Raw genomic sequence first — 22,088 nt, forward strand, 5'->3', positions numbered from 1 at the left:
TTTTATTTTTTAATCACATCACTGTACTCTAGCCTGTCCCCCACGCTGGAGCACAGTGCTACGATCTCAGCTCACTGCAACTTCCACTTCCCAGGTTCAAGCAATTATTGTGCCTAAGCCTCCTCAGTAGCTGGGATTACAGGCATGCCATCATGCCTGGCTAATTTTTGTGTATTTCTTGTAGAGATGGAGTTTCACCATGTTGGCTATGCTGGTCTTCAACTCCTGACCTCAAGTGATCCACTTGCCTGGGCCTCCCAAAGTGCTGGGACCCTGACGGGTGAAGCCACTGCACTCCAGCCTGGGCAACAAGAGTGAGATTCTGTCTCAATAAATAAATTAATTAATTAAGCACTGATACTTGTGACAATATGGATAAACCTTGAAAACAGTCTATGTAAAAAAAGCCAGACAAAAAAAAGCCACATATTCTGTAATTCCACTTATATGAGGTACCTAGAATAGTCAAATACATAAAGCCAGAAAGCAGTACAGTGGCTGTCAGGAACTGCGGGAGGGAGAATAGGTAAGTACAGACTTTAGTAAAGGTTGTATAACAAAGTGAATATACTTAAAAAGTCACTGGATTGTATACTTTAAAATAGGGATTTTTTAAATTTTATGTAAGTATTATCTCAATTTAAAGAAATAAAAAGGAATTATTGAAATGTTTCCATTTGCTGCTTATGCTTAGAAGTGAAGAAAAACATCAGCAAGTTCCAAGGCTTCTGGAAAACCACCCGACCATAGGAATACCATAGAACAAATGTGAACAGTATTTTTCTTTCTCTCAACACAAGTTTATAGCTGGGTGAGAGACTGTCTCTAAATCTTCAGCACAACCTAAGAACCTGAGGTGGAAATAGGAGATAAAACACTGCGAGCTACAATCTAAGCACACATTCAAGGTGAATGTGATTGTAATTTACTGTTCTATTCCTAAGTTCTAGATTTGCATAAAGAAAATCTTGCCATTCATAGAAATATAACTCACATTATGCTGCTTTTTTCTTTCTTTTTTTTTAAGAAATGGGGTCTCACTCTGCCACCCAGGATATGTACAGTGATAGGATCATAGCTCACTGTAGCCTTGAACTTCTGGGTTCAAGGGATCCTCCTGCCTCAGCCTACTGTAGCTGGGACTAAAGGCATGCACCATCATGCTGGTTCTAGTTTTGTCTTATTTAACAAACAATCAAAGGCAAGACAGAAATGGTCTCATCTTAGTTGAAAATGAAATCTGTTTGTGCTTAGCTCAAGCTCAAATCAGAACTAAGTATTTATAGAGTAAACAATCACAAGTTAAACACTAAAGAAGTAAATTTCATTCTGTATTTTTAGCTTTGAAAGCAACATTTTTTATATACACATATGCCTGCAAAATATTTTTTAAAGCATGTATATTGACCTTTTATAACCGCAAGACCATTTTTTGGCTAAATCATGTTCCTTGGTTTTGCATAAAATTGTGTCGTAGGCCACATTTTTATTCATATTGCTTTGACTTATTTAGTAGCTTTATTTTTTTACTAATCAACACTGTCAATAAATTTTCATTTTTTTACATTAATTAAAATCAATGTATAAACTTTTACATTTATTAAAATCAATTTACAGCCTATATTTAAATACACCAAGTCTGAACATAACTTAGTAAAAACTAAAAACCATTTTGTCTAAAGCCAGTTATTTAACAGAAATTTATTGTTGCCCTCTATTCATGTATAATTTTTTTTTTGTTTGAGACAGAGTCTTCCTCTGTCACCCAGGCTGGAGTGCAATGGCGAGATCTTGGCTCACTATAACCTCCACCTCCCAGGTTCAATCGATCTTCTGGCCTCAGCCTCCTGAGTAGCTGGGATTACAGGTGAATGCCACCACACCTGTAATTTTAGCCCGGCTAATTTTTTTTGTATTTTTAGTAGAGACAGGGTTTCACCATGTTGGTGAGGCTGATCTCGAACTCCTGACTTTGTGATCTGCTTACCTCAGCCTCCTAAAGTTCTGGGATTATGGACGTGAGCCATGGCACTTGGCCTTTTTTTTTTTGAGATGGAGTCTTGGTCTGTTGCTAACCAGTCTTGGCACAATTTCGGCTCACTGCAACCTCCACCTCCTGGGGTCAAGCAATTCTCCTCAGCCTCCCGAGTAGCTGGGACTACAGGCGCCCACCATCATGCTCGGCTAATTTTTGTATTTTTAGTAGAGACAAGGTTTCACAATATTGGTTAGGTTGGTCTAGCCAATATTTTTGTTTCAAAGTAGAAAACACACAACCTGATCAACATGGCAAGACCCCATATCTACAAAAAAAATAAGTAAAAGAGTTGTCCAGGCACTGTGCAGTGTGCCTGTGGTCCCAGCTACTTGAGGGGCTGAAGTGGAAGGATCCCCTTAAGCCCAGGCGTTTGAGGCTGCAGTGAGCTATGATCACACCACTAGCTCTAACATGGGCAACTGAGCAAGACCCTGTCTCAAAAAGAATGAAAAAGAAAAAAACAGTATTGATCTGGTTAGGTTTTGTGTCCCCACCCAAATCTCATCTTGAATTGTAATCCCCATAATCCCTACATGTCAAGGGAGAGACGAGGTGAAGGTAACTGAATCATGGGGGTAGTTTCTCATGATAGTGAGTGAGTTCTCATGAAAACTGATGGTTTTCAAGTTTTAGAAGGGGCTCTTCCCCCTCTGCTCAACAATTCTCCTTCCTGCCACCTTGTGAAGAAGGTGCCTTACTTCCCCTTCACCATCTGCCATCATTATCTGAGGCCTCCCCAACCATTCAGAACTGTGAGTAAATTAAACTTTTTCCTTTATGAATTACTCCATTTCTGGCAGTTCTCTATAGCAGTATGAAAATGGACTAATACAACTACCCTATACATACCATATAATATAAAATACACCTGATTAGCATCTGGTATAAAGGAAATCTTTTATAAGACTTTTAGGCACTTTAATTAAATAAGGTTTAAAAAAATCAAGTAGCAAATTTAACAAAAGATAAAAATGGAGGGTTCTATCTACCTCACTGACCGGCATTAGAACTGACATTTGTGTGGGGAAGGAAACCACACAGAGTAGGTAGCAACCTGGCCAAATTCACAGACTGTTAAAGGCTGAACTGTGTCCCTGCTAAATTAATCTGCTATAGTCCTGACCTCAAGTACCTCAAAATGTTACTGTATTTGGAGATAAGATCTTTAAAGAGGCAAGAAGTTAAAATGAAATCAGCAAAGTGGCCCCTAATCCCATGACTACAGTGTCCTTACAAGAGGAGGAGGCTTATCCACAGACAGGCATGGAAGGAAGACACAGGGAAGAGAAGACAACCATCAACAAGTCAAGAAGAGGGACCTCAGAATAAACCAAGCCTGCTGACACCTTGATCTCAGACTTCTAGCCTCCATCACTGTGAGAACATTAATTATTGTTGTTAATTAACAAATTAACAAATTGTTAACAAATTGTTGTTAACAAAGTGCCAGTCTGTGGCACTTTATTATGGCAGCCTTAGCAAAATAATAATGCACAGATTCACAGTGAAATAGCTCTACTGGAAAGCATTGATAATTACTATTGAAGGATTCTATTTATGACATACTGATCATACTGTCAGTAGTTATGGTTGCAATAATTTTTTTCTTTTTTTTGAGACAAGAGTTTCACTCCTGTTGCCCAGGCTGGAGTGAAATGGCACAATCTTGGCTCACTGCAACCTCCACTTCCCAGGTTCAAATAATTCTCCTGCCTCAGCCTCCCAAGTAGCTGAGATTACAGGTGCCCACCACCACACCCGGCTAATTTTTTTGTATTTTTAGTAGAGACAGGGCTTTACCATGTTGGCCAGGCTGGTCTCAAACTCCTGACCTCAGCCTCCACCCACCTCAGTGATCCACCCACCTCAGCCTCCCAAAGTGTCAAAGTGTTGGGATTACAAGAATGAGCCATCACCCCTGGCCAGGTGCAATAATTTTTTTTTTTTTTTTGAGTCAGAGTCTCACTCTGTCACAGAAGCTGGAATGCAGTGACGCAATCTCAGCTCACTGCAACCTCCATCTCCCAGTTTCAAGTGATTCACCTGCCTCAGCCTCCCAAGTAGCTGGGATTACAGGTGCCCATGACCATGCCTGGCTAATTTTTTGTATTTTTAGTAGAGATGGGGTTTCACCACGTTGGTCAGGTTGTTCTTGAACTCCTGATCTCGTGATCCACCCATCTCAGACTCCTGAAGTGCTGGGATTACAGGCATGAGCCACCGCACCCAGTCAGGTGCAATCATTTTTATGTGAGGCTTCTATGAAACCTAAAAAAAAATCTTCTCGGTAAAAGGACTGAGAAAGGTTGTTGTAGTGCTTTCCCTCTCCCTTGGTTGGCATCCACTGGAAGTTACCTTCTCTTCTTCCTAGATCCAGCTTTGTTGGCCGTTTTACTTATTAATCTGTGTTTACTAAGTGCCTGCTATGAGCACTAGAGGCTGGGCATTGGGGATATAATGGTGAACAGACAGACAAGTTCCCGCCTTCAGGAATTTTAGTCCAACAGGACAGAGATAAAAACTACTACTATATTATGTTTTTTGGGTTTTTTTTAGACAAGAGTCTTCCTCTGTTGCCCATGCTGGAATACAGTATTGTAATCTCAGCTCACTGCAGCCTCTGTCTCCCGAGTTCAAGTGATTCTCCTGCCTCCCAAGTAGCTGGGACTACAGGCATGTGCCACCATGCCTGGCTAATTTGTGTACTTTTAGTAGAAACAGGGTTTTGCCATGCTGGCCACACTGGTATCGAACTCCTGGCCTCAAGTGATCTACCCACCTTGGCCTTCCACAGTGCTGGAATTACAGGCATGAGCCACCATTCCCAGCCTATATCATGTTTTGATAAATATTACAACAGTATTAGCACACAGGGAGGGAGGGACACTTAACACCCTTTGAGATTCATGGAAGGGGTGAGAGGCAAAGACTAGATGTTAGCCAAGCTCTAGGGATTGTTCTAGACAATGAAAGAACATACACAAAAGCCATGATAAATGTACTATGCTGTGATTCTGTGCTCCAGGGGTGGTAGTCCTCATCCTTGAGGAGGTAAAACTGAGAGTTATGATTTGGGATGGGCTTGGAGACAAGGACCGCACCAACTGAATGACTCACATGAGGGAGATAAGCATTCTCAAGCGGCCACAGACCATTCGGGGCTATAATACTTATGTAAAAATGTTATTCCCTTACAATGGGAAGGTAGATGAGGAATTAGAAGTGTTAACAAATAACAGAGAACAAAAGTGCTAAGAGGCTCAAGAAAAAAACAATGGAATGAATGATCAGGTTCTAACATTGTTCCCCTTAAAAACGTTAATTACTAGGCTGGGCACAGTGGCTCATGACTGTAATCCCAGCACTGTGGCAGGCAAAGGAGGGTGGATCACCTGAGGTCAGGAGTTCGAGACAAGCCTGACCAACATGAAGAAACCCTGTCTCTAGTAAAAATACAAAAATTAGCCAGGCATGGTGGTGCATGCCTGCAATCCCAGCTACTCGGGAGGCTGAGACAGGAGAATTGCTTGAACCCAGAAGGTGGAGATTGCAGTGAACCCAGATCACTCCATTGTACTCCAGCCCGGGCAACAAGAGGGAAACTCTGTCTCAAGAAAAAAAAAAAGTTAATTACAATTACTTAACTACCTGTTTCCTGCAGCTGTCATTAGGCTAACAATTGAGGGCCTGTCCTTTTACTTCTAGTTTAGTAATAACCCAATGTTTATCAAAGTCAAGTTTCTCTCCATGTATCCTTAAAATTCTTTACTCTGAATTCTAAAGATAAAGCACAAAACCTTGCAAGAAAATTTGTAATTTATATACCTAATAAGGGGACTTGTATCTAGAATACATAAACAACTTCTACGATTCAGTGACAAAAAGACAAATTATCCATTTTTTTAAATGGGCAATGGGATGGGGCACAGTGGTTCACACCTGTAATCCCAGCACTTTGGGAGGCTGAGACAGGTGGATCACTTGAGCCCAGGAGTTCCAGACCAGCCTGGGCAACATGGCAAAAGCCTGTTTCCACAAAAATTAGCTGGGCCTGGTGGTGCAGGCCTGTAGTCCCAGCTACTTAGGAGGCTGAGGTAGGAGCACTGCTTAAGCCCAGAAAATGGAGGATGCAGTGAGCCAGAATTGCGCCACTGTACTCCAGCCTGAGCAACAGAGCAACACCTGATCTCAAAAAAAGGAGGTGGGGGGAAGAACTGAATAGACATTTCTCCAAAGAAGATAGGCAAATGGCCAATACAAGCACTTGAAAAGATGTTCACCGTCATTAGGGAAATGCAAATCAAAACCACAGTAAGACGTATCTTCACAACAACTAGGATGGCTAAAATCAAGCAGACAGTATCAAGTGTTGATGAGAATGTGGAGAAATTCTCCACATCATATACTACTGCAGGGAATGTAAAATGATGCAACTGCATCAGGAAATGGTCTGGCGGTTCTTGTGGTTCTTAAAAAGGTTAAACACAGAATTACTATATAACCCAGAAATTCCTAGGTTTATACCTAAGAGATATGAAAATATATGTCCATACAAAAACTTGTACAGGGCCAGCCATGGTAGCTCATGCCTGTAATCCTAGCACTTTGGAGGCCAAGGTGGACCGCCTGAGCTCAGGAGTTTAAGAGCAGCTGGGGCAACGTGGCAAAACCTACTAAAAATACTAAAAATTAGCTGGGTGTGGTGGTGTGTGCCTGTAGCCCCAGCTACCTGGGAGGTCGAGGCACAAGAATCTTTTAAACCCAGGAGGTAGAGGTTGCAGTGAGCCAAGATCATGCCATTGCACTCCACTCTGGACACTCCGTCGCGGAAAACAAAAAACAAAACCAAAAACAACTTGTAGGAGCCAGGCACAATGGGGCATGCCTATAATCCCAGCACTTTGAGAGGCCAAGGTGGGTGGATCACGAGATTAGGAAATCGAGACCATCCTGGCCAACATGGTAAAACCCCATCTCTACTAAAGTACAAAAAATTAGCTGGGCATGGTGTTGAGCGCCTGTAGTCCCAGCTACTTGGTAGGCTAAGGCAGGGGAATCGCTTGAACCTCAGAAGGCGGAGGCAGCAGTGAGCTGAGATTGCATCACTGCACTCCAGCCTGGCGACAGAGTGAGACTCTGTCTCAAAAAACAACAATTGAACAAAAAACAACAACAACAAAAAAGCCTTGTACATGAAAGGTCATAGGAGCATTATTCATAACAGCCCCCCCCCAAAAAAGGAGAGAGAGACAACCCAAACATCTATCACTCTGGCCTGGGACAGTGAGATCCTGTCTTTAAACAAAACAATTAAAAAAAAAAAAAAAAAAGGCAGGGTGAGGTGGCTCACACCTGTAATCCCAGTACTTTGGGAGGCTCAGGAGAGGGGATCACAAGGTCAGGAGATCGAGATGACCCTGGCCAAAATGGTGAAACCCATCTCTACTAAAAATGCAAAAATTGGCTGGGTGTGGTCGCATGTGCCTATAGTCCCAGCTACTCAGGAGACTGAGGCAAGAGAATCACTTGAACCTGGGAGGCAGAGGTTGCAGTGAGCCGAAGATCACGCCACTGCACTCTAGCCTGGCGACAGAGTGAGATGCCGCCTCAAAAAAAAAAACAAAAAAAAAAAAGTACACAAAAAAGCATTTTGTAAAACCCGGCCCTGTGCAATATAATTACATTTATTTTAATTACTCAATTCTTTATTACCACAGATAACTAAGAACTAGAAGCAATATTTTCCATTTAATAAATACTAAATTATATGTACTTAGTTGTCTTTTTCTCCCCCAGCTTTTTCAGAAAAAAAGCAAATCCATCACAAGCTTAGCTAAAAGACGGTTATTTGAATACATGTACCATGTAATGGTAATTTGAACCCATGTAATAACCTTTACAGAACCTAATACATACCACTTCCCCTCCACACTTCAGCTAAATGGCAGCTGCCTTCTCCAGGTTCCTTGCAAAATTCTACAACATCTCGACAGGTTGTTTCTGGTGTTATAGGAACTTCTGTTAAAATCTGTTCATTGTTGCTCAAGAAAACGGTTAATATCATCTGTAAGAGAAAAGATTAAAGCTATAATTTAGATTCCTTATCACAAAGAGATTAATCTGTAAATTTAAAGTGATCCCTCCATCCCCGCAAAAAAATGCCTACAGGATTATTTTCTGGAAATAATAATAGATAAGCTGATTCTAAAGTTCATGTAAAAAGATGTAAAAGACCAGTCAAGAAAATTCTAAATGAGGAGAGTTCTAGAAAAGAAATAGTGCTACCAGATCATCATAAAGCCTCAAAACAACATGGCACCAGTACACATATAGATCGATGGGGCAAAGTCATGTCCCAGAAATAGACCCAATTACCTATTAAAAAATGGCAAATGATCGGCCGGGCGCGGTGGCTCAAGCCTGTAATCTCAGCACTTTGGGAGGCCGAGGCGAGTGGATCACGAGGTCAAGAGATCGAGACCATCCCAGTCAACATGGTGAAACCCCGTCTCTACTAAAAATACAAAAAATCAGCTGGGCATGGTGGCACATGCCTGTAATCCCAGCTACTCAGGAGGCTGAGGCAGGAGAATTGCCTGAACCCAGGAGGCGGAGGTTGCGGTGAGCCGAGATCGCGCCATTGCACTCCAGCCTGGGTAACAAGAGTGAAACTCCGTCTCAAAAAAAAAAAAAAAAAAAAAAAAAAAAAAAAAAAAAAAAAAAAGGCAAATGATCAGGGAGGTATTTCAAAAATCAAGGAGGGGAAAAGACTATACAGTGAGTGATGTTTGAGCAAAATGTATCCAACTGGAAAAAAAAAGTACTTCATACCATACATTGTACACTAGAATAAGTTCCTAATAGATCAAATATTTAGATACAAATCCTAAAACCATAAAAAGTCCAGAATTAATTCCTTTTCATACCCATGGAGTACAGAAGTTGTTTCTAACTAGGACTCAAAAACCAGACACTATTTTTAAAGACTGATATTCAAGTACTCATTAAAGAATCTCATAAAGCAAAAGGACAAAGTAGGGAAAAATATTTGCAACTTGTATTACAAATAAATAGCTAATCTCCTCAATACCTAAAGCGCTCCTTTCTTTTTTTTTTTTTTAAAAGATGGGGTTTCACCATGATGGCCAGGCTGGTTTTGAACTCCTGACCTTCGATGATCCACCCACCTTGGCCTCCCAAAGTGCTAGGATTATAGGCGTGAGCCACCACGCCCGGCTACATAAAGCACTCCTAAAAAATGATAACAGAAAGACCAAAAATCCAATTCCTTAAAAGAAATTGGCCAGGGAATTGTACTAATATATCACAATAAAAGAAAAATAAATGATCCTTAAACGGAAAAATATCTTATAGAATAACAGAAAAAATAAAAACTGTCTGGCCTTATTTTATTTTACCTTTTTGAGACAGCGTTTCACTTTATCATCCAGGCTAGAATGCAGTGGAGAGATCTTGGCTCACTGCAACTTCTGCCTACTAGGCTCAAGCGATCCTCCTGCCTCAAGCCTCCCAAGTAGCTGGGACCACAGGCATGTGCCACCATATCCAGCTAATTTTTTTATTTTTTGTAGAGACAGGGTATCATCATGCTGCCCAGGCTGGTCTCAAACTCCCGAGTTCAAGCAATCCTCCCGCCTCGACCTCCCAAAGTACTGAAGATTACAGGCATGAGCCACTGTGCCCAGTTTTTTTTGTTTTTTTTTTTTTTTTAATTTCAAAAAAAATACTAACACTTTGATCTAACATCTTAAGACATCATATTGTAAGGAAAATTTTATTCTTGTTTCCCTTGCCTAGGTGGAACAATGAAAGAGATACTTTAAAAACAATACACTTGGCCAGGCAAGGTGTCTCACGCCTGTAATCCCAGTACTTTGGGAGGCCGAGGTGGGTAGATCACCTGAGCTCATGAGTTCGAGACCAGCCTTACACCAAAATGAAGAAACCCAATCTCTACTAAAAATACAAAATTAGCCAGGCATGGTGGCACGCACCTGTAATCCCAGCTACTTGGGAGGTTGAGGCAGGAGAATCACTTGAACCTGGGAGGTGAAGGTTGCCGTGAGCCAAGATCGCACCATTACACTCCAGCCTGTGTGACAAAGGGAAACTTCATTTCAAAAAAAAAGAAAAAGAAACACACCTAAAGTAAAATTTAGGCCAGGCGTGGTGGCTCCCATCTATAATCCCAGCACTTTGGGAGGTCAAGGTGTGTGGATCACCTGAGGTCAGGAATTCAAGACCAGCCTGGCCGGCATGGCAAAACCCCAAGTCTGCTAAAACAAAACAAAACAAAACAAAACAAAACAAAACAAAACAAAACAAAACAAAACAAAACAAAACTTAGCCAGGTGTGGCAGTATGTGACTGTAGTCCCAGCTACTCGGGAGGCTGAGGCAGGAGGATCACTTGAACCTGGGAGGCGTGAGGTTGCAGTGAGCCAAGACTGCGCCACTGCACTCCAGTGACAGGATGAGATTTATCTAAAAAAAAAATAAAGTAAAATTTAAAACAAAGATTTTTGTTAATCAGAAAGTATTATAAAACATTTCTGTCTAATCTTTGCTAAAAGGTTTAGAAACAGGCCAGGAATGGCGGCTGATGACTGTGAGCCTGGAGGTCTCAGCTGGAGGCCCAGGTAGGAGGATCACTTGATCCCCCAAGTTTGAAGCAGTGAACTACGATCATACCACTGTACTCTAGCCTGGGCAACAGAGTGAGACTTTAAAATCCCTGCATTCTAGTAAGTATATAATTTTAGTTCGTTGTTAAGATATCTCTTTTTCAGCCAGGCGCAGTGGCTTACACCTGTAATCTCAGCACTCTGAGAGGCCGAGGTGGGTGGACCACCTGATACCAGGAGTTTGAGACGAGCCTGGCCAACATGACGAAATGCTGCCTCTACTAAAAATACAAAAAATTAGCTAGGCATGGTGGCCCGTGCCTGTAGTCCCAGCTACTCAGGAGGCTACGGCATGAGAATCACCTGAACCCTGTGGGGGCAAAGGTTGCAATGAGCTGAGATTGTACTACTGCACTCCAGCCTGGGCAACACAGCAAGACTGTCTCAAAAAGACTTTTCTTAGAAGTATCCTAAATTTCTACATTCTGAAATTAAGCATCTTTACATCTATGATCAGATTTTATGTGACCAAAATTGATAATAGTTTTAAACTGGTTTCCCTGCCACCAATCTCCCCCAACTGTAACTCCTCACTGTTACTATTTCATTTTCTAAATGTAGGTCAAGTAAAGTTATTCCCTTGCTTAAAATATTTAAGAGCTCCCCACTGCCCAACAGCAGCTCTTCCTAAAACACCTTCTCTGGTAGATAAGCAGGAGATAGGTTTCTTATCTGAGCACTTCTTAAGAGTCTAATGCTGTAATGATCATGTATATTCCTTTTTGCCCCCCAGAGTATCTCAAAAGGCTTGGATTTCTATAAAATACACTCTGAGAAAACAAGATAAATTACACACTCCTAGCCTTCCAGGTTCTAAGTCTCTGCAAGCACTAAACCTCCCTCCATCAGCTCCAATGGAGTTCTCCCTGGCAGGTGTCCCTCTGCCCAAGTACCTTTCCTGTTTTGTACATTCCTATTCACCCTTCAAAACTCAGCTCCTAACCACCATCGCTGTAAAACATCCATTTACTGCCTCTGCTCACCAGAGAGGCCACATGCTCCTTCCTTTGCAATCTGGTCTTCACAAAATTCTCTACTGCATTACCTCAATGACTCCCTCCCCTCATAGACTCTGCACTGTTTCCAGCACTTCACTGTTGAGTCTTTAATTTCCTATTGCTGAGTCAGGACCTGATGTGTGGGAGGCACACTAAAACCTGGTCGACTCCATGAATGACACACAAAATACAGAACCCCCCCAGTGCCCTAAATTGAGAAAATATATATACACACACACTCGAAGTAAGATATATCCAGTCTGTTCAATAAACAAGCATCATCCCTCTTCCATTAATGCCTTCCTATTTTACAGTAAATTTTTCAAAAAATTAAGTAACAGTTACCATTGCTCACTAACCCATAAGAATTTATAAAAATTGGGGGCTTTTGCCAGGCGCGGTGGCTCATGCCTGTAATCCCAGCACTTTGGGAGGCTGAGGTGGGTGGATCACGATGTCAAGAGATCAAGACCATCCTGGTCAACATGGTGAAACCCCGTCTCTACTAAAAACACAAAAAATTAGCTGGGCTTGGTGGTGTGTGCCTGTAATCTCAGCTACTCAGGAGGCTGAGGCAGGAGAATTGCCTGAACCCAGGAGGCGGAGGTTGTGGTGAGCCGAGATCGCGCCACTGCACTCCAGCCTGGGTAACAAGAGCGAAACTCCGTTTCAAAAAAAAGAAAAAAAAAAAAACTGGGGGCTTTTGTAAACTGAAGTAAGTAGCCTGGAAGCTACAGAATTTGGAATAAAATAGGTAATTAATAGATACAGCACAAACAAGGCCAAGGATAATGCTTTAACAGTTTCATGAGAAACAACTGGAATATAGTTTTATTCTTATTTATACATATTTATTCTACAGTTGTAATGGTATTTTCCAATGTGACTTCATAATCTATGCTCTTAAAGATCTAATAATATATTTTCCCAAATCAGCTTTAAAAATTGAAGTTGCAAATGAATAAAAACAAAAATTTTTTTTACCACCTTCCTTTAAATACGATTCCTACAGTTCACTAGTAACTAGCAGAATGCCCCATTTCACTCAGTTCTTCAGAATCGGTTTTTGTTCCTGTCCCTTTCCTTCTACCTACTAAGGCATCCCAGGGTTTGCTCTCAGCACTCTGAGCTAGCAAAACATTTGCACGATCATTGCCTCTAGAAGGCAGAAGCACACAAATACAGCACATGTAAAGTAGTACCCTTTGGTACTCACAGAGGTACAGCTTATGCTTACTTGCTCTGAAAAGCAGAATTCTTTATGAACGCATTGTCAGAACGATGGATGGTATGGCACTATTTTGCGGTACTTTCTGAATTACCAAGACTCTTCAGCTCATGAGTAGATTCAGTGTGACGGGGTAGGGGGGTGGGGGAGAGGCATAATGGCACACTAAGAGAAGAACACTCAAATAACTTATCCAGAAGTCACTAAACATTATTTCAATTTCTTACACCATTTTATCGCCCTTAATAACTCTCTTTCCTAATTTTAGCAAAATTCATTTTCCCTTATCTCTATTATTCAAAGCTAATTTCATTATGATCATGGCAGATTTTAAAGCTTTCTAGAGAAATTAAGCTGGTATTGACCTGGATGGTACGTATTTCCCTAAAATTGAAGCTGAAAAGCCATGTGACTGCTGTTATTCTAGCAAGATTTCTTTAGCTTAAATATAACTAAAGTAGCTCCAATACAAAGGTATTGATTCTCAATGCACTTTTTGTTTATGTTTTATTCAGAACACTGGATGAGAAACAAACAAGCAAAAATAACATCTTTGAAATCACAGTATATCTCACAATTGATTGCACAACACAATTTAATGAGTAGCATTGTTTTTATTTCTTTAACACTATGTACAAAACAGATTAAATTCAGTAGGATTAAGGAAACTAAAGAAAACAAAGAAAAAAAGAAAACAAGTTAATGTTTATCCTTCCTAAAGGATTAATATGTTAAAAATAAAAGATTTCATTAGCTACAGTTAGGAAAACAAAGATTTGTAATTGTGTGCTGTAACAAATACAGCCTGTGATGACCATATCTACGCCTTTCCTCAAACTGTTTCTCTGCCCTGATAAATCACACAACAAACCCTGCTCCTTTCTGCTCACTGACAGTACTCTCTATCCATCCCGACCTGACCTGACAAAGATAAGACACCACTGTCTGCATGTTGACCCAATCTCAGATACAGCCTCCTCTTCTTCCCTGCTATAACAGACTGTGGCTATTTAGAGTACAACTTTCTTAAATTATCAACAGTTCTCTTGACTACATCCTCTACTGGAACAGTATCTGTGATTCATTACCTGGTCTTGAGATCATCTAAGTGTGTCTTATCTTGCACCACCTTTTTTTTTTTTTTTTTTTTTCCATCAAAAAAGTTGGAAAAACCCAGAAGAGACCATAAGGCCAAGATTTGTGTTCTCCAGGTCAGTCCCTAGACACACAGCAGTGCTCAAGAAATGCAAGATGGGGGCAGGCAGAAAAGTGACAACTATATCAAGTCACTTAAGAGGTCATCTTAACCTTGCTTTCAGGAACATCTGAGCTAAGAAAATCAACTGAAATCAAATAATCATTCATTTAAGTAATCCACACAGATATTTTAACATTTTTATGAACTTATTATTTTAACTATTTTCTTGGCAGTCCAAGGAAACCAAAGCAAAACACAAAGTAAGGATGTATAAGTCATTAAAAAATATCAACTAGCTGGGCGTGGTGGCTCAAGTCTGTAATCTCAGCACTCTGGGAGGCTGAGGCATCACTTAGGGCCAGGAGTCTGAGACCAACCTGGGCAACATAGTGAGACCCCATCTCTACAAAAGAAAAATAATAAATAAACAACTAGCTGGACATGGTGGTATATGTCTGTAGTCCCATCTACTGGAGACACTGAGGTGGAGGATCATGTGAGCCTAGTATTCAATGCTGCAATGAGCTATGATTGCAACACTACAGCCTGGGCAACATTGTGAGACCCCATCTCTTCAAAAAATAATAATAAACAACTAGCTTGGCATGGTGGTATGTGTCTGTAGTCCCACCTAGTGGGGACACTGAGGTGGAAGATCACGTGAGCCCAGGAGCTCAATGCTGCAGTGAGCTATGATCGTACCCTACACTGCAGCCTGGGTGACAGAGTGAGATTGGTCTCTAAGGAAAAAATTAAAAATCTAAACAGGGATTATTTTATAATCAAAGAGATAGACAATCAGAAGCATTGACAAGGATGTGGAGAAACTGAACCTTCTCTTGAATTAATTGCTTTAATTTTCCAGGGTAAAAAACAACAACAAAAACAACAACAAAACTGAAACCTTCATATATTGGTGGTGACAATGTAAAATGGTACAGCTATGTTGCATAACAGTTCAGCAGTTTTAATTTTTTTTTTTTTTTGAGACGGAGTCTCACTCTGTTGCCCAGGCTGGAGTGCAGTGGCTCAAATCGCAGCTCACTGCAACCTCTACCTCCCAGGTTTAAGAGATTCTCTTTGCCTCAGCCTCCCTAGCAGCTGAGATTACAGGCGCATGCCACCACATCCAGCTAATTTTTGTATTTTTAGTACAGACGAAGTTTCACCATGTTGGCCAGGCTAGTCTCAAACTCATGAGCTCAGGTGATCTGCCCACCTCGGCCTCCCAAAGTGCTGGGATTACAAGCATGAGCCACCATGCCTAGCCTAAAAGATTTTAAACACAGATTTACCATATGGCCCAGCAATTCCACTCCTAGGTACCTACCCAGGAAAAATAAAAATGTATGTCCACGCAAAGTCTTGCATGCAAATGTTCATAGCTGTACTGTCCATCATAGCCAAAAAGAATAAACAAGACCAGGAACGGTGGCTCATGCCTGTAATCTCAGCACTTTGGGAGGCCAACAGTGGCAGATCACTTGAGCTCAGGAGTTTAAGACCAGCCTGGACAACATGACAAAACCCTGCCTCTACAAAAAATTTAAAAAGTAGTCAGGTGTGGTGGCACATGCCTATGGTACCAGCTGCTCAGGAGGCCTAGGTGGGTGAATTGCTTGAGCTCAGGAGGTCAAAGCTGCAATGAACTGTGATCACACCACTGCACTCCAGCTTGAGTGACAAAGCGAGATGCAGTCTCAAAAAAAAAAGAAAAAACCAAAATGTCCATTAACTAATGGATAAATATAGAATAGCATACAATGGAATATTATTCAGCAATAAAAGTAACAAAGTATGGACACATGCTACCACATGGACGAACTTTGAAAATACTAAGTGAAAGAGGCCAGACACAAAGACTACATGTTATATGATTTCATTTATGTGAAATACCCATGGAAGTCAAATCCATAGAGAAAGAAAGATGTGTGGTTGCTTAGGACAGCGGATGCAAATGAGGAATGACTGCAAATAGGCACAAACTTTGTTTTGGGATGACAGAAATGTTCTGAAATTAGAATGTGGTAATGGTTGTACAACTATGTAAATTTACTAAAGATCACTGAATGCTCACTTAAAATAGGTAAGCTTTATGGCACATAAATTATACCACAATGAAGCTGCTTTTTAAAAGTAGGATATATAAAACTTCTAGAAAAGGAAATAAGAAACTTGACTTATATGGTACAAAAAACCCTGGAATAAGCAAATCAAGTTCTATCCTTAGCTACACCACTGACTGCTGCAACTGGCTGGGAAGCTGCTCCCTGGTCTATCTCGGGGACTTGGTTTCTGGGCAGGAACTCAGTAGATAATATGAATCACTTATTTGCAGGAAAATGGTCCTCAGACTTTTCTGGCCCAACCCAATCAGTTAAGTATTAGTTCCCCCCACTCACCTATACCATCTACTTCTACTTTCTAGTGGAAAAGGAGCTCAGGGATAACAAAAAATAACTGAAGAGAAATAAGGTAATAAAAGCTATATCAGGGCCGGGCGCGGTGGCTCACGCCTGTAATCCCAGCACTTTGGGAAGCCGAGGCGGGTGGATCACAAGGTCAAGAGATCGAGACCATCCTGGTCAACATGGTGAAACCCCGTCTCGATTAAAAATACAAAAAATTAGCTGGGCATGGTGGCGCGTGCCTGTAATCCCAGCTACTCAGGAGGCTGAGGCAGGAGAATTGCCTGAACCCAGGAGGTGGAGGTTGCGGTGAGCCAAGATTGCGCCATTGCACTCCAGCCTGGGTAACAAGAACAAAACTCCATCTCAAAAAAAAAAAAAGCTGTATCAAATTTTGGTAATTTGCAGTTACTCATTTGGTAAGTTATGAGTAACTAGCTAATAAAAACCATAGAAAGGATTAGTTTGGGGTGGGGGTGGATGAACACCAGGGAAGACCCCTTTAGCTTTCCAATGGGCCACGCACCTCCATATGAGAATTGATGTTAAGGTCCCTTCTGGCCCTGATTGCAACTCAGTTCACCAATTTAAAATCTCAGAAACATTAGAGTTATAAGGAAAACTATGTCTAAGCCATCACCTTAAATGCTTCATCCCACTTTCCTGAATCAGCCTCTCAAAGACTGAAAAACACACACTTGGGAGTAGCTGCCACCCCCACAGAGAAAGGAACATAAAATAAAGGGTTGCCTAAACTCCCTTCTCTCTCATACTCCACAAACAACCCATTAGCAAGACTGTCAACACCGTACCCAGAATCTTGACAACTAGTCTGGCTACTTACCCAAGCCCGAGCCACCACCACCTCTCAGAAAGGACGTCTCCAAGAGCAACCTCATTGATCTGTTTCCACTCTCTCCCTTCAGATATATCACTTCATTCAAAACCTCCCCGTGGCTTCCTGAGAATAAATTTCAAAGTCCTAACTACTGCCAAAGAGGCCCTGCAAGACCTGCAACACACACATGCATACCACTCTGACCTCACGCTCACCACACTCTTCATCCCTTCTCCCTCCCACAACAGGGCAAGCCAACTCCTGCCTCACGGGCTCTGCACTTGCTGTTCCCTGCCTAGGCCGCTCCACTCAGCTACTGACCTGTATTACACTCTTCTTCTAGGCCTCTGCTCGAATGGCACCTTAGCAAGGAAGCTTTTCCTAACCTATCTATCTAAAATAGTACTACTCCATCACTCTGTCCTCCTACCCCGCTTCATTTTCTTCTGCTCAGCACTCAACCAACACCTGATCTATGTTCTATATTTGTCTATCCTCTGTCTGTCACTAGAACACATAAGCTTCTTGAGAGCAGAGTTTCAGTTAATTAACTGCTATATCAGTAGTGCCTGAAGCAGTACCCGGCACTGTAAGAGGCACTCAATTTTAACTCCCCCAATTATACACAAAATGGTTTTTTATAGTAGGTTTCTTGAATCATGACAGGTAGGTGTTTGCCTCTTTTCTCATCTTCATGGTCTCTGTAGAAAAACAGCCAATATTTTACCCTCTCATCACTGAATTAATTCTTAAAAAAATGTTAGTGTGAGGCCAAGCACAGTGGCTTACGCCTGTAATCCCAGCACTTTGGGAGACCAAGGTGGGCGGATTGTTTAAGGTCAGGAGTTCGAGACCAGCCTGGCCAATATGGTTAAACCTCATCTCTACTAAAAATACAAAAAAGATTAGCTGGGCATGGTGGCCCATGCCTGTAATCCCAGCTACTTGGAGGCTGAGATAACAGAATCCCTTGAACCCAGGAGGCAGAGGTTGCAGTGACCCCAGATCATGCCACTGCATGCCAGCCTGGGCATCAGAATGAGACTCTATCTCAAAAAAAAAAAAAAAAAAGATTAGTGTGCAAGTCAGGAGCCTTCAACATAAGTATGTGGTATTTGGCAGATTTCACTCAAACCTAGAGATATGATAAATGTCCCTTGCTCTAAAGCAAGAGTGTCTAATCTTTGGGCTTCCATGAGCCACACTGGAAGAATTGTCTTGGGTCACACATAAAATATACTAACGACAGCTGATGAGCTAGGAAAAAAAATCTCATAATGTTTTAAGAAAGTTTACTAATTTGTGTTGGGCTGCATTCAAAGCCATCCTGGGACTCCTGCGGCCTCCAGGCCATGAGCTGGACAAGCTTGAGGTAAAGCCTTTCTTCTTTCCACAAGGTGGCACTGCAGGGTAACGGGGTGAGTTCAGCACCACCCCTTCCCCTGATGCAAATTTTGGGGATAAAGAATTAACTCTAAGGAAAATAAAGGTATAGTTTAGTAAGAGCATATTAAGTTCAATTTCCATAATCAGAACTTGTATTATTTTGGAAAAAACATAAAATTAACTTTAGAGCAATGAAAAATTTTTTCTAAATAAATGAGAAATCTGTAGTAGTACATATTTAACCCTCTTACGAAGGCGAAGATAGATATATACACATTTTTAAAGATTTTTTTGTTTTTTTAGAGACAGGATCTTGCTCTGCTGCCCAGGCTGGAGTGCAGCAGTGCCAATCCTAGCTCATTATAGCCTCGAACTCCTAAACTCAAGTGATCCTCCCCTGCCTCAGCCTCTCAAGCAGCTAGGACTAAAAAACAACGCACCACTGCAATTTTTTTATTTTTATTTTTCATAGAGATGAGGTCTTGCTATGTTGCCCAGGCTGGTCTCTAACTCCTGGCTCAATTATTCTCCGGCCTCAGCATCCCAAAGTGCTGGGATTACAGGCATGAGCCACCATGCCTGGCCTAGATATATTTAAATATCTGAGTAGCATCTACTCAAAGTTAAATAGCCACTACAATAGATTCTCAATAACCATATCAATTCTGTTTAGTTCTAATCACTGTTTCACTTGCTTTAATAATTTCACATTTTAATTATATCATACAGTATTCCTGGGTTCTATTTACATTATTTACTTAGTATAGTGCCTTCAGTATTTAAAACCATAATGCATTTTGAGGAAACCTGTTTTAAACCTTGTAGAAATGAAACATTTATACAGCATTTCATAATGCCAAGATGTGTCATGACTACAGCATGTAGAGGTAATACAGCAGACCAAATTTATTCTATCCACTAAAAGCTAAAGAATACTCTAAAAATAGGCTGGGTGTGGTGGCTCATGTCGATATTCCAGCACTTTGGGAGGTTGAGGTGGGCAGGCTGCTTGAGCTCAGGAGTTTGAGATCAGCCTGGGCAACATATCAAAACCCTATCTCTACAAAAAGCACAAAAAATTAAACAGGCATGGTAGTATATGCCACTAGTCCCAGCTACCTGGGGGGCTGAGGCAGGGAGATCAGGGCTCTCTTGAGCCCAGGAGATCAAGGTTACAGTGAGCTATGATCACACCATTGGACTTCAGCCTGGGCAACAAAGTGAAGCTCTATAATTTTAAAAAGGCCAGGCATGGTGGCTCTTGCCTGTAATTGGGAGGCTGAGGCGGGTGGATCACAGGGTCAGGGGTTTGAGACCAGCCTGGCCAACATGGTGAAACCCTGTCTCTACCGAAAATACAAAAATTAGCCGGGCATGGTGGCACATGTCTGTAATCCCAGCTACTTGGAAAGCTGAGGCAGGAGAATCACTTGAACCCAAAAGGCAGAGGTTGTGGTGAGTCAAAATCGTGCCACTGTACTCCAGCCTGGGTGACAGAGCAAGACTCCATCTCAATAATAACAATAATGATAATAATAAATAAAAAGTTAAAAATACTCTAGAATAAAGAACAGTATTGGCTGGGCATGGTGGCTCATGCCTGTAATCCTAGCACTCTTAGAGGTCAAGGTGGGTGGATCATGAGATCAAGAGATAGAGACCGGGCTGGGCGCGGTGGCTCACGCCTGTAATCCCAGCACTTTGGGAGGCCAAGGCGGGTGGATCACGAGGTCAAGAGATCGAGACCATCTTGGTCAACATGGTGAAACCCCGTCTCTACTAAAAATACAAAAAATTAGCTGGGCATGGTGGCGCGTGCCTGTAATCCCAGCTACTCAGGAGGCTGAGGCAGAATTGCCTGAACCCAGGAGGCAGAGGTTGCGGTGAGCCGAGATCGCGCCATTGCACTCCAGTCTGGGTAACAAGAGTGAAACTCTGTCTCAAAAAAAAAAAAAAAAAGAGATAGAGACCATCCTGGTCAACACGGTTGAAACCCTGTCTCTATTAAGCACACAAAAATTAGCTGGGCATGGTGGCATGCACCTGTAGTCCCAGCTACTTGGGAGCCTGAGGCAGAAGAATGACATGAACCCGGGAGGCGGAGGTTGCAGTGAGCCGAGATCACACCACTGCACTCTAGCCTGGCGACGGAGACTCCGTATCAAAAAAAAAAAAAAAAAAAAACCACAGCATCAATTCTGACACCACTGTTCATCAATGTTGAAAAATGCTGCTTGAGGCTGGGCAGTGGCTCAGGACTGTAATCCCAGCACTTTGGGAGGCCGAGGCAGGCAGATCACGAGGTCAGGAGTTCAAGACCAGCCTGGACGACATGGTAAAACCTTGTCTCTACTAAAAATAAAAAAATTAGCAGGGCGTGGTAACGCACGCCTGCAGTCCCAGCTACTCAGGAGGCTGAGGCAGGAAAATTGCTTGAACCCAGGAGGCAGAGGTTGCAGTGAGCCAAGATCTTGAAACTGCACTCCAGCCTAGGTGACAGAGCAAGACTTCATCTCAATAGAAAAGAAATGAAAATTACTGCTTGAGGCTGGGTACAGTGGCTCGTGCTCGTAATCCCAGCACTTTGGGAGGCCAAGGCAGGTGGATCACTGGGGGTCAGGAATTTGAGACCAGCCTCACCAACACGGTGAAACCCCATCGCTACTAAAAATAAAAAGTAAAAAATAAAAAAATTAGCCAGGTGTGGCGGTGCATGCCTGTAATTCCAGCTACTCAGGAGGTTGAGGAAGGAGAATAACTTGAACTTGGGAGGCAGACAGAGGTTGCAGTGAGCTGAGATTATGCCATTGCATTCCAGCCTGGGGAAAAGAGCAAGACTCCTCAAAAAAAGACAAAGAAAATTACTGCTTGAAATAATGGTTGCTTTACTAATGCTGATCACGTGAATATTACGGAAGCAGAACCAACACTGAATTTCAAACCACAGACTGTGACCTATTAGTGGGCTGTAAATCAATTACTGCCTGAAGACCAGTTTTGTTTTTTAATGAACGACAACAGAACAATATATAACAGTATTAACAGAATGAAAAGACAAGCCACAGACTTGGATAATATCTGCAAAACACATATTTGATAAAGGACTTGGCTGGGTGAGGTGGCTTGTGCTTGTAAGGTTGATGGATCACTTGAACCCAAGAGTTTAACAACAGCCTGGACAACACAGTGAAATCCATCTCTACAAAAAAAAAAAAAAAAAAAAAAAAAAAAAATTAGCCGGGAGTGGTAGTACAAACTTGTAGTCCCAGCTACTTAGGAGGACTGCTTGA

The 22,088-nt window shown here is 41.8% G+C and overlaps 1 protein-coding gene and 1 non-coding gene across 9 annotated transcripts in view; both read right to left on the reverse strand.

Moving 5' to 3' along the window:
- The window catches only part of PPP1R13B (protein phosphatase 1 regulatory subunit 13B), a 123,518-nt gene that overhangs the window by 64,736 nt on the left and 36,694 nt on the right, over positions 1-22,088 (reverse strand). For 4 of the 8 annotated variants that reach the window (XM_074394367.1, XM_010343919.3, XM_039462886.2 and 1 more), the window contains exon 2: positions 7,955-8,102. In XM_074394367.1, coding sequence (XP_074250468.1) covers positions 7,955-8,102 — 148 coding nt within the window. The other 4 variants (XM_074394368.1, XM_010343920.3, XM_010343921.2 and 1 more) reach the window with 4 other exon arrangements.
- LOC120361404 (small nucleolar RNA SNORD51) lies at positions 7,833-7,911 on the reverse strand. The gene has a single exon (XR_005577604.1). It is a non-coding gene; the product is annotated as a small nucleolar RNA SNORD51 (small nucleolar RNA).

This window comes from Saimiri boliviensis, chromosome 2, assembly GCF_048565385.1.
Source record: "Saimiri boliviensis isolate mSaiBol1 chromosome 2, mSaiBol1.pri, whole genome shotgun sequence".
Lineage (NCBI taxonomy): Eukaryota > Metazoa > Chordata > Mammalia > Primates > Cebidae > Saimiri > Saimiri boliviensis.